This window comes from Artibeus jamaicensis, unplaced genomic scaffold, assembly GCF_021234435.1.
Source record: "Artibeus jamaicensis isolate MK-2021 breed Jamaican fruit bat unplaced genomic scaffold, CSHL_Jam_final contig_432, whole genome shotgun sequence".
Taxonomy (NCBI): Eukaryota; Metazoa; Chordata; class Mammalia; order Chiroptera; family Phyllostomidae; genus Artibeus; species Artibeus jamaicensis.
In genome coordinates, this window is record NW_026521828.1 from 13,697,149 (window position 1) to 13,711,861 (window position 14,713).

Genomic DNA, 14,713 nt, shown 5'->3' on the forward strand with positions numbered 1-14,713 from the left:
TTGTCTCTGGGTAGCAAAAGCTGCCTCAGTTTCCTCTCCCTGCTCCCAAAGCTTGGTCTGTGTTGTTGACCAGTAAGTCTCCTCACAGTGGGGAGCAACTTAAGCCAGACATGATCACTTGGGAGGCCTTCATAGAAGATCTCAGGGGGCTGCTGCAAAGAGCAAGCAATAAACCCTTGCCTCCCAGCTATGTGACATAGACCGGGTCCCCATGTCCTCTGGGAGAAGCGCTTCCTGGCTCTAATCCTCTTAAGCCAGAATCCCCGATGGGGAGAGGTACAGCTCCTTGCCTTGCCAGAGCAGATCCAGGGGGAAAATCTGGCATCACAAAGACTTCCTGATAAACCTGTGAAATCTGCTCTGCTAAAAGTGCTGTCATTCATATGTTAAGGGTCCAAGGAGGAAACCCTAAAAGTTTCTGCAAAACTCCCTTCCTGACAGACACTGACTCAGACTAAGCCCTCAGATTTCTTTGAAGTGTTATCTACTGTTTGATCCTTGCCGCCATGTATTCCTGTGGATTACAACCCAATAAAAGCCCCTGGAGGAAGGGGCTCAAGGCCTTTTTCCTCTGAGAAACTGGCCACTGCTCACGGCTGTTCCCCTTTGAGGGATCAGCCACCTCTCCTCCCCAAGCAGGTCATGTCATGTCTTGTTTATTTTCATTCATGGCAGAAGGGGGGACTTGTAGGAAAAGTTGCCCCCATGTTTTACTATATTATCAGAGATACGATTTTCTCTACTTTCAGACAGTTTCTTCTCACATATTGGACAGGTATGGTCACTAGTATCCCCCAACCCTCATCTTCTCAGCTCAACAACCTTAATCGAATGAATACTACTCCTTCCCAGTATCTCCCCATCCAATTTCAGGACATACTCTGGTGGGTCTTTCTCGGGCCAAATGTCCACTAATGAACAAATCCTTGTGGCTAAGGTAAATAGGAAGCATGGATTGGCTAGTCTAGGTCATATGCTACCCCCCTGGGGGAGGCGCAGAACACCACAAGTGACAGCACATTAGGAGTACATGAAAGTGGGGGGGAGCACGTTCTTGCAGAGAACCAGAAGGAGGGTTGATAAAACATGCTGGACAGACAATATGGCTACTGTCTTTCATTACAAGGGAATGCAGGCTTCGAGCAGGAAATGTGAATGGGGAGCAAAGCAGGAGGAGGCTTTGCTCTGGACATTGAGGCACTAGCTTAGAATGTCTGTACTTTCCCAGTTGGGAGAATTTTAGGCCTGAGTATCATTCTCTGTAGTCCAAGCACTGTCTACTGAACAGATCGATCCCAGGGCAGCCTGCATAGCCTGGCATTTAGTGACCACTTGAGAAGAGTCATGTAACACCAGAGTGTGAATTATGGGTGTGCTGAACGTGAGGGCAGCAGACACAGAAACACAGACAGCTCTGCACAGGCCTTTCTGCGTCTGTATTTCCAGCGTACCTTCTCTATCATATTTGAGGTAGACTCCCCTTGTAGTTACAAAGGTGAACTAAATAAGAATTAGGCATTTCCATGTCATCATTTTGGACTGGAATGTCAGAACTGCAAGAGATCTCAGGGGCCATCTAGCATAGGGCTCAGCAAATTTGGGCTCATGGGCCAAATCATTCTCCATCTTTATTTTTGTGAGTAAATTCTGTTAAGATTGCAGCTTCCTCCATTTGAGGACACACTGTCTACGGCTGCTTTCATTCTATGGAGACTGTATGGCCTACAAGGCTCAAAATACTCACTACCTGGCCCTTTACTGAAAAAGCATGTCAGCTCTGGTCTAGTATAACATGCTTCCTATTCAGTTAAAAATGTCCTCTACAACATGAATTTCACCTCTTACTCATGCCTAGGACCAAAAGAGGCAATTCATGGAAAGTTTAGAAGATAGTCTGATGTATAATAAGTACTTCTTAATACATACCTCTGTTCCCCTCTCCCAATGGAATGCTCAAGAAGTGACTGTTTCCTATGTGCCAAGTATTGAGCTAAGCATTTTATGTCCAGCCCCTCACTCAGGGGCCCCCTAATAATACCCCCTTGAGAAAAACTGAAGCTCTGGGGGTATGGCGAGTCTCTGAAGGCTGCACAGCTCATACGTGGCTGAGCTGGAATTTGAACCCAGGCAGTCTGACTCCACAGCTCTAGGGCTTATCAAACACACTATGTAGGGGACTCAATTTGGTCAGTAACCTATTTTTCAAAGTATCAGTTTGCACAGTCCCAGAAATCAGAATCAGATAACAGGCCCACCTGGGGGCATGCGCAGTAGTACAGACATTAATGCGCAGTGGGCTATGGAACCACTGCCATCCTCTCCGCAGGCCACGCCTTTCCCTCTTCCACTCACACCTGCACCACTGCACTTAGCCTGCCTTTCCCTGCCTCTGGGCTCTCTCATCCATCAGGTATGTGTTGCCGGGGAGATGGTCCTAAATAATGCACAGCTCTGGTCGGGTCACTGCTCAGCTCAAAACCTCTCATGGCTCCTCATTGGCCATAGACTGTAACAAATACTCTCTAGCCTGGCATTTAAAACTCTCAACGATTTGATCCTCCCCAACTCCCCAGCCTTATTTCCTCACTCTCCAGCTACTCATACCCCATAGAGTGTAGGCAAGCTGGACTTCCTGACATTTCCCCAAACACTCTGTGTCTGTTTATTTCACCTTCCACCCAAGCCAAGAGCCCAGGATATAGAAGTTGTGCAACAAGGGGTTGTGGAATGCTTGTTGGGAGAACGAGTGAGTAAACCCATCTGGAATGCTCCTTCCTGCCTTTCTACTCCGCCTACTGGGAGTTTATTCACTTCCCAAGGTCTTCTCCATGCAGCATCCTGCAGGCTTCCCAGAGGCATTTGGCTTGTCTTCTTCTTCACTCTCCCCTCACAGCAGCCAGGATGGTTCCCTCTGTCCCTCGGGGATGCTGGAAGGAGGCAGTCTGAGGTCACGCCCCCTGTCCTGGGCATCTCTCATTCTACAGTGCCTGGCACATTGTCATACATGGGGCAGGGATTTGTGTCATCACACCAGTGAATGGGAGAGCAGTGCTGGGACACCCAAGAGCCACCTCCATTCACAGCAAAATGGGGAAATACAGTGAAAAGGAGGAAGCAGGACGGTATGAAAGGAGGCCTTGGAGTCAGATCCACACAGTTGCAGTCACCATCCTCATCACTTCCTAGCTCATGTGACCAGGGCCAGGTGACTTCACCTTTGAATCTCATTTCCCTTTTATGCAAAATGGGGATATAAACATTCCTCATTAAGTTTATCTAGTCATATATTCATTCAGGGCTTCATTACTTATTAAATGTGAGATTTGGAACCAATGATCTCTTCTCTGAGCCTCAGTTTCTTCTTTTGTAAAATGAGATTAATATTAGTGTCTACCCCCTAGGACTTTTGTGAAGGTTAAGTGAGTTTATGTCTGTGAAAAGATTAGCAGGGCGTTGGATACACAGTAAATGCTCAACAAACATAAACTCTTATTAGCAATCATTACTGCGTCAAGTGCTGTAATGCGTTTGGAGGACTCAGCAACGAACAAAAACAACAGGCCTGTCACAGAGTCATTATGTGGCTTATTATCAAATGGGGATAATAGACAGAAATGAACAAAACAAGCTATTGGATAAAACAGTTACTGACTGTGGAAGATTCTTTGAAGGATGGTGCAAAACAACATAACATAGGGACCTTCCTTAGGTACGGAATGTGGGCAATGCCTAGGTAGGATTGTTGGAAGCATTTAAAAAAGTATGTCAAACATTTACACTCAGACAGGTTACAGCTGGAAAAGAATGTCTTCTGATTAGGAGGAGGAGAAAAAATTGATCTGAGGCTAAGACATCCCGGATGTGGGTTGGGCTTCTCTTTGTTCCTAAAATGCTCCCTCCCATGTCTCTTCTCTCTACACATAATGGGCCCAAGCTCTGTCTTTGCCTTTGAAAGAGGGATTTATGGCCACTTGAGGTTCTTGTGCCATATAATCCTGGCATCACAGGCAATTCTCCTTTCAGAACAGCACACACTGACTGTGAAAATATCTATTTTTATGTTTGCCTTAGATTGTCCTTGGACAGGCAGGGTCTAGATCCCTGGGCTGTTTCCCCAGATTTCAAAATGTAGACACAGGCCTCTGGCAGCCCCTGCTCCTGCATGCTGTGAGTAACCTGCTGGGGGAAGACTGGCACTCAATGGAGGGTGCTTCAGGTGCTTAAAATAGATCAACTGTGTCATTTGACTATTGCAATGCAGTTGTTTCATTGGTGCTGCTGGTGCTGGTGAGGGCAAGAGATGACAGCCCATGAAGAAAGACCTGTGCTTTGCACAAAATTAAACAGATGTGAGGAAGAAGCTTTGGGTATGATACAGGCAGTAGCGTGTGGAATTCTTCCAGGAGAGGGAGTGGGGCCGTTACAGGAGCACACGGCAGTAACCACAGCACTGGGACCAACAGGGTGGCCAAGTGGAGCCAGTCTGGACCCCTTGTCTGCCTGGTGATACACTTACAAAGGAGGTTAGAGACTTCGGGGTTGCAGGACTCAGTCCAATGGCATCATGCGGAATTGTCACGATGCCATTGGACTCTCAGGCAAACACAAAACCAATGTGAGGGGATGACTCTGGCATCTCCCTACTGCTCGCTCCTTCAATGCCCTATGCCTGCCATGTTCAAGTCCTTCCACCATCCTGGCCACTCTTTCCTGGGCATGCTCCACTTGATCACTGTCTGCTCTGAACACAATGCTTCAGATGCACCATAATCAGGGTTCTGTGGAGCAGTGCTACAGCCCCTTCCTGTCCATGCAGCCTGGAATCACATTGTACAGCAGCCCACATGGCTCTGTTCCTTCCTACTGAACTTGAGATCAACCCACCCCTCCCCCACCCACACTTTTACTCCATTGGCCGCCACGCCTGTTTTCACAGGCACGTGACAGTGAGAAGTCACAGCAGGTGTGACCAGACGTGGACACATACTGAACATGGGAGAGTGAAGGAAAGGAAATTTAGACAAGGATTATTTTCTAATTACTAACTTAGGTGACTGGGTAGATGGAGGTTCTAGCAATCAAGTAGAATCAGAAAGTTGAAGCAGTTTTTTCCTTCTTTATTCTCTTTAAAGAGAATGAGTTTATGAAATTGTAGGTTTGCTTAAGTTTATTACAATTTAGGGTGAAATGCCTTGGAATATCCAGGTGGGAGACTTAGCAGGTGGTCAAGAAAACAAACCTGGAGCTTAGTAGGGAGGTCTGATTGTAGAGAAAAAGAGAGTGAGCTTTTCATGAATAAATTAACTCATAAAACATCTTTTGAGCACCTACTATGTGCCAGGCACTTTCTATGAATATTTGGTACCCTGGTTTCGTCCAGAGGAGTGAAGAAAACCTGCCCTCTACTGAAGTAATGATGTTGGCATTATTCACCTTCTCACCTCTCTCTCTCAACAGGAGAATGCCACACTGACAGAGAAGAGGGCTTGAGTGGCTGTAAGAGGTCAATATGTGGCTTTTCAGTAACCACTCCTTAGCTGGGTGGGTATAGAAACTGACTTCACTGTTATGGAGCTCATGCTGCTGACTAGATGTCCTCAACTGAACTAGGCTGTCTTATACCAGAACAATCTCTGGAACAGTTCAGCCTCCCACGTTACCTTCCTTTGGGCTAGAAAAGGAGTCCAGAGCTAGAACCAGTTATCCAGAATTTCCTTCCTTTGGTCTGCGCCTAACCCCACCTCCCACCAGCTTCCCCTGGAAATAAAACTGACCTCTAGGACATGGGGTGGGACATTGTTTGCCCAACTGTATCCAACAGGATATGATATCTCCCTTCTGGAAATAGCTCAGCTGGGGAAATACGGACATGCAGTACGGCTTTGCGTGCTTCAAGAGGACTTTAATAACATGACACTGTTAATCAATTGCTAACTCCAGGCAGGACTTTCTTTTATAATAATTAACAGATATGCTGAAGTTTCCACTTCTCTATATAAAGAATCACTTCTCCATGTTTGATTTTATATGGATCATCTACTAGACAGGGTTTTAAAAATTCAAATGCTTACAGTAGCAAGGTAACATAAAAATATGAAGCTGTTCTTGTGCAACTTAATAGGCAGTGGTGGCAACTATGGCACACGAGAGACCAGTACAAGCCCCACTGAGAACAATCCTACTGACTTCTGTCACACAGCAAAATAGGGCCAGAGATGCGAGATCCTCCAGCTGTTTCTTTACGAGAAGCTATAAATCCTAATTTTGGTTTCCCAATATCCCAATGTTGGCAAATGATTCAAATTCATTGAAAAACTGAAAACATGTTTTGGGGCAGATAAAATATGTCCTGTCATGCTCTTCACCAGCTGGACTGTTTAATCCATGAAGGCAACATGTCTGCTACATTCACTGCTGTGTGCCCAGCATCAGGTCCAGGATAGAGTTTGGGAGCAGTAAATACTTGTCGAGGGAACACATGAGCAATCCAATTCTTACTCCACATGTTGGGCTGGGCAGATTGAAAACCAATACCATGACTGTAAGTTCTGTTACACTATTAAAAAGTGACAGTTGCGTATAATGACCTGAATGGGGGCTCCGGTGGGGAGTGTGGATGACTAAGCCACTGCACTCCTGCCTTCCGGGGACCTCCCGCATGTGAACTCTTCCCCTCAGGTTCTCAGAGGTGGTGAAATTAGGGTTTAAACATCAAAACTAGGCAGATAACCTTTGTGACTTGCATGTTTAATAATCAACTATCGGCACCCTACACTAGCCCTGGGGAATGGCTGAAATTCAGGGGAAACCAATCCACAGCAAAGTCTTCTCCTGGGAAAAGACTTCTCCTGGGGTCATTTACTTAAGAAATGCTATGTTATGGATTGAATTGTGTTCCCCCAAATTTATATGTTGGAGTCCTGACCCCAGGTGCTCCAGAATGTGACCTCATTTGGAAATTGGGTCTTTACAGAAGTAAGCGAGTTAAAATGAGTTCATTAGAGTGGGCCCTACTCCAGTACCACTGGTATCCTACTCTAAAGGGGAAATATGGACATAGACACACACTTGGAAGGAAGGCAGTGTGAACAGACAAAGGGGCAAGACTGAGGAAGGGGCCTGAGGGCCAGAGGGAGCAGATGGAATGAGGGAGGATGGATCTTGGCACCACTGTACATTGTGTGTGTGATGTCCCTAACCTCGAGGATGAACCAGCTCTGGGTTTTGTGCCTAGGAAAGCCATAGCCTTCCAGAACTCTGGGAGTTCTGACCCAAGTGAGGAGCCCAGCATTTATGGGACACAGAACTGACCTTGGTGCTCAGGACCTCTGGCACTCTGGGGTCAACTGAGTCTCCCATGGACCAAGGAGAAAGGCCTGGAACAGATGTTTCCTCATGGCCCTCAGAGGGAACTGAACCTGCTGAAACCTGGATTTTGGACTTTTAGTTTTCAGAACTGTGAGACAATACATTTCTGTTACTTAAGCCACCCAGTTTGCGGTACCTTGTTATGGCGGCTCTGGCAAACTAATACACACTATTTTATTTGTTTTATAGATACTTGCTATATGCCAGGCACTGTTTAAAAACTCACAACTATTAACTTATTTGAGAGAGCCTATGAGAACTCTATGAGAGAGCCTCTATTATTATATCCCCTGTGATTATTATTAGCGCTGAGGAGCTGAGGTACAGACAGAGAAGGTAAGTGACTTGCCCAAGGGCACACAGCAAGTAAAGGGCAGAGCTGGAATTTGAATCCAGCTACTTAGTCCCACTCTGTGCCCTTAAGAACTACAGGAGAACAATTTAATTGGCAAAGGTGCTCACGTACTTCTGGTTGTTTTCTGTTCTTTTACAATGATATCTGGCTAATGTTGGGTATCAGCCAGGTGCTGGCCGTTCACCACAGCAGATGTTATCTGAGTGAGATAAAGCTTTGGCCAGACAGGAAAATTGGAGTTCAGAATTGATATCACTTCCTCTATGCGACACGAGCATCTCGAAATCACATTGTGATTTGCAGAGCTGTGTTATAGTCATCATGCCGTTACATGGTTTTTCAATTGTTCCTTACATTATTCCTCTAACCCCCCCTTAGCCTCAAGTAATCATTAGTCAACAACTGCTTCATTTGGGAAGCACTGTTTTTTGTTTTTTTTTTTTAAAAAAAAACCTCTGTCCTTATAAAGTATACAATCATCTCTATTTTATCAGTTTTGCAAATTTAGAATTTCTTTAGAGGGCATCGTCCTGTGCTCATGTTTATAATAGTACCTTTCCTCAAAAGTCCCCACCTGGTAATGACATTAGCAGAGGAAGGTCATCGTGCTCCTTGAGCTGCTGTGTGTCTTCAGTTCTTAACTCCCTGCCTCTCCAGACCCACTTTGCTCCCTTCCCTGCCCTGCAGGGTCCCATAGGAGGCTGACCACGATGGACCCACCAACTGCCTTCCTTGCTCTCTGACTCTGGGTTGGATTGAGCCAATGGGGAGCACTGTATGAGACCCAAGAGGTCAGGGTATTGATTCCCCTGCCTCCTTCCTTGGGGTTGTCATTGGCTGGTTGCCTTTCTGGGGCCAGGGGCCATAGCCTGTAACAGGCAGTCCTTGTACTACAGCTTGTTGGGTCTCTGGGGTTTTTGTTTTTTCTTTTACCCATCAGCCCTGAGGATAATTGTGGTATGAATAGTAATGGGCTGCTTTACTAGCCTCCTAGTATTGGACCATCCTTGCTTCTCCCTGTTTGTTTCTCTATGCCCTTCTCGCACACTTGCAAAGACTCCTTCTACTGAGCTCCCCTCAAATTGCCCATCTGTTCCCTGCCAGGACCCTAACTGATAGACTCCTCTTCTCCTTCACCCTATAACTTAGTCAGGTGCTAGGCCATTGGGCTTTATTTTCCATAGGATCTTTCCCCTTATTTCTACTCTTACAACCATCAAAATCCTGGCCCTCAGACCTTTTCTCAACTAAGGTAGTTGTGTATCCTAGGATCCTACCTTCCTGTATTGCCCTTTCAACCCATGACAGATACAACACTAGGTTAATAGTCTTCCCCAAAACTATGGCTTTTCTATGTACAGAACCTGGTGCTGGCTACAATGACAGCAAAAGAGGCTAATTTTCAACCAGAGGGTTTGGCCTTTACGATACCATCACTACAGAACTTTGCTCTACTCAGTGGCCAGCTCAACTTTGGGCTCAATTCCATTCCCTGAGATATGATACTAGTGAGTTTCTCATGTTATTTCACTTAATCCTCACAACAACCCCATTCACTGGCATTGCTGCTCACATTTTACATATGATAAAATCCAGGCTCAGAGACGTGATCTACCCTGTCCAAGATCACAGACAGAGTACACCACAGGTGTTGCATTTGAACTCAGGAATCCATACCCCACAGCTCGGGTTTTTACTGGTCCAGTATGGTGTTGCTTATCTCATGACATCTTTGCAGGGGTTGTATGACCCCCACCCCTGGTACTCTCTCCAACAAAGCTTGTTGGCAAGCTTGTCCATGGTAGAGACCCAGGAAGGGGCCCAAGGGCAGAAGGAAGCTGATGAGTTGAGGGAGGATGGCTCTAGGCATCATTGTACATGGTATGCATGATGCTTCAACCCTAAGAATAAGCAGCACTGGGTCTTATACCAAGAAAAGCCATAGCTTTCAGAGCTCTGGGAGGTCCAACCCAAGTAAGGAACATAGCAGTTTATGGAATACACTGCTAGTGTATTCCATACTAGCACAGAATTGACTCTGGTGCTCAATGCCTCTGGCACTGTGGGTCAACAGTCTCCCCTGGCTTTGGACCCAGAGGCTTGGGAAATGCTGGGGCCAACACAGGAATGGAAGACAGAGGAAGTAACTGAAAATGTATTGTTGCCCGTGCACTTTTCAGGTGGTGGGGTCCCCATGGCTCTGGGGATTGTGGGAGAGAAAGTGATCTGGGGGAAGCTCCTTCCTTGCTATGTGGGTTCAGGGAAATGACCTGTGGTCACATGGATGAGTGCGTGATGACAGAGATGAGGCTCTGAAGGAACAGGGTCAAGGTGCATGGAGAGCATACATCAGGGGCATGTTTGCTGGGCTGGGGAACTGAGAGGCATCTGCTGCTCTGGCAGGAGAGGAGGCCAGCCTGGTTGCCAGGGGTGGGAGTGGGCAGAGGGGCCAGTGCTGGAGGGGGAGGACTTTCCAGGTGGAAGTAACAGCACATGCCAAGTTGGCAGGAGCAGGAGCTTAGAGGGAATGGAAAGAGGCAAATGGGATGGGCACATGGAGAATGGTGCAGTGTGGATGAGACAGGGCTGTGAGCAAGGTCAGGCCAGACCAGGCCACACCACTGGGGACCCCGCACGTCTCACTGAGGGGTTTCCTCTCACATCTGAGGAGCGATAGGCTCTGCATTGTTAAGCAGAGTGTGATGCAGAGGGTGGATGGGGAGAAGGGAGGGGGCTGGAGTGGAATGATGGGAAGCCAGTTAGCAGGCTGCCTCAGTAGGCCAGGAGACAAATGCCAGATCCTTGGAATTGAGTTGGGCACAGGCCAGGGGAGGAAAAGCTGGACGGGAGACCCTCCCAACAGAGGTGGAGGTAGAGACAGCTGCCCTTTTCCCTTCCATTCCCTGAAGCTCTTCGCCAGAGGGAGAACATCGTCTCAGCATTAGCCTGGGGTTCCTGAGCCCGGGCATCCTGCTCATGCCTCGGGTGTTTTGTTCTCCCCACAAGGAGGCCTCTTTCCCTCCCTTACTGGCTCCGAGGGCCAAGCACCACCTGTTACATTCCACCAAGTCTGAACCACCAGCGCATTCCGTCATCTCCAAAATTACATCTTTCTCCCAAATTTCTGTTTTGTGGTGTCCTGGAGCTCAGCTAGATTTCAGAGGGAAGGATTCTGATGAAACAAATATGTGCACTGAAGTGTCTCTGACCACAAGCACTCTGCTGTTTTTGCCATCTGAGACCCATGTTTCTTATTAATAAAAACAATATACACATGTTTGTAAAGCATCTTCCCATAATCCAGTTTAATCCTGAAAATCACAATTCTGGAATTCCTCTCAATTTATGATGAAGGCATGACATTCAAGAGGTTAGGTGGTGTCCTAATAACATAATACTTGCTGGTGTCATAAAATCAACAGCCAAACAATAACTGCAGTGAAGATGATGGTCTGACTACCATTGGCGACATGATGCCAGCTATATCCTAGGTGCCACATTCCGAATTTCACTCAGCGCATCACATGTATCTCCCTTCCACACTGAGGGAGGTCCCATCATTCCCATTTTGCAGATGGGACAACTGCTGAAGACCACACAGCTAATAAATGGGAAAAGGAGAACTAGAACCCAGGACCACCTAATTCCAGGGACCAAGCTCTGTCTACTCTTACAGGCCATCCCAAGACTTCAGCCCCTTGCTCCTCTCCTCCAGAGGAAGTGATTAGTAACTCAGTAATAAGCTCATGCTTTGCCCCCACTTCAAAGGTGACATTTGAACCATAGACTAGGAATGGTATGCACTGTCAAAACATTACACATCCAAGAACCTTTCATAATCCAACTATTAATTCCATGACTTGAAGAAGTTATTGTAAACCTTTAGACAAATTCGCCTCTAAAACTGGAGTATTCAACACCCATCTCACAGGTTGGGTGTGAGAGTTTGGGATGATTGTGCAGGTGGAAGGCTTAGCACGGTGGCTGGTGGAGAGTGAGGACTCAGTCAAGGAAAGTAAAAGAAAAACTAAGTAAGAGGCTCAATTTCAGGCATGAAGATTAAGTTAAGAAATTCACATCCCAAAGGGGAGAGCAGTTTTGCTTAGATCAGGTCACCTCAGAGATGTGACCTGATCACACACTGTTCCCACACCCTTCCGACCTGTCACACCCTCACTGCAGTGAGGTCTGATTTCCACTCCATCCGTCTGCAGGGACTCAGGGTCTGGAGCAGGCTCAGTGATGATGGAGCCCACCCCTGAGCCCCAAGAGAGCCTCTCCGATGTTGCCCCAGGCAGCCCTTCCTCTAATGGGGACCACAGGGTACCCCATTCTATTCTACTTATTTCCCACCATTCCTGGAAAATAAACACATTCCCCCTACTTAGAAAAAGTATATGAGGCTGGAATGTTTTATCTTTTGTCATGCATTTTTGTCCAAGCCCAACTTCTGCAGTATTCAATTCTATTGGTTGTTATTTCTTTTTAGATTTTATTTATTTATCTTTAGAGGGAAAGGGAAGGAGAGAGGGAGAGAAACATCAATGTATGGTTGCCTTTCATGAGCCCCCTGCTGGGAATTGGCCTGCAGGGAACTGGCCTACAACCCAGGAATGTGCCCTGACCGGGAATCGAACCGTGATTGTCTGGTTCGCAAGCCCCTGCTCAATCCACTGAACTATACCAGCCAGGTGGTTGTTATTTCTTTTTAAAAAAAAAAGGTAAAAATCTATCTTGTTCTTTCAAGAATACCCAGTGTTGCTAACAGAATGAGAATTACGTACAAGTCCAGAGAGAGAAAAGGGCAGGGCAGTGGCTTGTTACCTTATTTCTTATCTCCTTAGAAAAAAAGATAAACCGCCCTTCTCTTCCGTCATTTAGTGAGAAAGGACTCCAATAAACACAGTTTTTGCTAAAGACAGTGAGAAGTGGTAGGCTGCCCCCATCTTTATGTGTCTGAAAGCACCAGATGCAAACATGTGGCCCACTAAGCAATCGGGTCGGCAGAATTTTGCTCTTTGCCTGAGCCTGGTGTGGAGCCAAAACACTGTGCCAGACTGGCAAAATCAAGAGGCAAATTCTTTGGCTAAAAGAGGCAAAGGGAGTCCAGCTTGCTTAGCAGAGCTGTGTACTACACAAAGGAAGGCACCGAGAGAAGTCACACAAATATGTAGTGAGTAAATACAGTTCATTGCCATGTCAGTGGCTTTCATTCTGTTTCCTGTTCTCCATGCCTTGAAATGGAGGGAAGGTGAGGAAAGAGTGGGTTTGGCCTGGACGCAGCCTCAGCAGGTGCTGATTTTTCTGGTCTTGCTGCTCAGCTCTAGCTACCCCCACCCTGGAAGTAACTTGTAGATTCTTAGATTAGAAAGGTCTCTAATCAATCCCTCTCATTTTACAGAGGAGCAATCTGGGATCCAGAAAGCAGACTGATAGGAAAGTCACAGACCCAAGGAAGTGATGTTCCTAGAGGTCCCCCAGTTCAGTGACCCCATCTGCTCCTGAATGACCCAGTCGAGCTCAGCTGATGAGGGAACAGGAGGGGGCACTTGACCCAGACCTCCGGTTCAGGATGATGCCACCGCAGGTGCCCACGGTCAAAGGGACTACATCGACAAGAAATGGATGGGGCCTCCTTGTATTTCTGACTGCCTTTCTCCACAGCTGGGGCCCAGCCTAGTAGCAAAATGTCTGGTCCTGGCTCTGCAAAGCAGTAGTTGTTTCTGGCATGTTAGAGACCTTGGCCAAAGGGCTTGTCTCTTTTTCTTTCCTGGGGATGGCTGAACAGCCTATAGCTATGTTGCTAAATTAGCTCAGGCCCATGGGGCTGTGAGAACTCAAGAGAAGGATATATTACAGTCCCCAGATCCACCCACCGAGAGCCAGTCTCCCTGCTCCTCCCAGCTCCAGGACAAGTGGAGCTCTCTTTGGCTTTCCAGCTGTGTGCAGAGAGGTCTCCTCAGAGCCCCTGCAGCCAGACAATGGCCACACTACTGCTTCTGAGGCCTTCCCAGGCATTGCTGGAAGGAGACAGGCAGCCTTTCCTTATAGAGGCAAGTGGCGCTGCCGATAAAACATTAGCAAAATTATCATGAAAAGCCAGACCCCTAGTCCTCTGCCGGTGAGCACAGAAAGGACCGAGCAGGAGTCTGGGGGCCATGTGTCCACGCAGATGCCAGGTTTCCTTCCTCCTTCCAGCAGCCCTGGCGCAGGCTCCTGCACCTCCCGCCCCCACCCTGTTCCCATGGCAAAGGAGAAGAGGACCCACTTACTGCTCGTGTTCATGGTGATGCCTTTGCACTGGGTCTTTCATTCAATACGGAGGCTCTGGTTGCTTGTAAAATCTTTCGATCTTCCGACCTCACTCATCACCTGGGGGGTGGAAAGGAAGTCCAGCGCCAGCTCTGTATCCTCAGGTGCTCGCTCTCTCTCTCTGCATTCCTCTCTGAGTCTGGGCTGTAGCTACTGGCCTTGAAGGCGAGTGGACTAATAAGCGCAGGTGAGAGCAAGGAGGAGGAGGAGGCGGGGAGAACACGGGCGTCCGGGTCTTGCTCCCCTTGGACTTGAATCAGAGGCAGAAGCGGGGTTGGCAGCGCCTGCTCGCGCGCACCCCCAGCTACTCCAGCCCAGCGGCTCTGGAGCCCAAAGGGGGTGTGGACCACAGGGAGGCAGGGCGGGGGCAGCGCGCAGGGCGCCAGCTCCTCTGGGCAGCGCGTCCCCGCCCGGCTTCGGAGAGCAGTGACCCGCCCTGGGACCCACCTCTCGGCCGGCGTCTGGAGCCAGAGGCCCCTGCCAGGGCCCCTGCGACCGGTTCATGAATCCTGGTCCTCGTCTGGGGACTCGAGTACCAAGGCGAGCAAAGCGAAATAGGAGAGCTCGACATCCATGATGCGGGCTCGCCGGGTAGCAGCGCGAGGGGGCGCGGCTGCTCCCTGCTGCCATCTGCTGGACGCGGCGGTGCGCGTCCAGGCCCCGCCCCACCCTGACTTC

General features: G+C 48.0%; 1 protein-coding gene across 3 annotated transcripts in view; it reads right to left on the reverse strand.

Annotated features, from left to right (window-relative positions):
- The window catches only part of ABLIM3 (actin binding LIM protein family member 3), a 108,799-nt gene extending 94,151 nt beyond the window's left edge, over positions 1 to 14,648 (reverse strand). Inside the window, exons 1-2 of one of the 3 annotated variants that reach the window (XR_008391759.1) lie at positions 14,483 to 14,648; positions 13,996 to 14,095 (exon numbers count right to left, since the gene is read on the reverse strand). Coding sequence is in view for 1 of the 3 variants with exons in the window: in XM_037161880.2 (XP_037017775.1) it covers positions 13,996 to 14,008 (13 nt within the window). In the remaining 2 variants the exon portion in view is untranslated. Of the gene's footprint in view, positions 1 to 13,995 lie in introns of all 3 variants that reach the window. The other 2 variants (XR_008391760.1, XM_037161880.2) reach the window with 2 other exon arrangements.
- Positions 14,649 to 14,713: the final 65 nt, after the last annotated feature.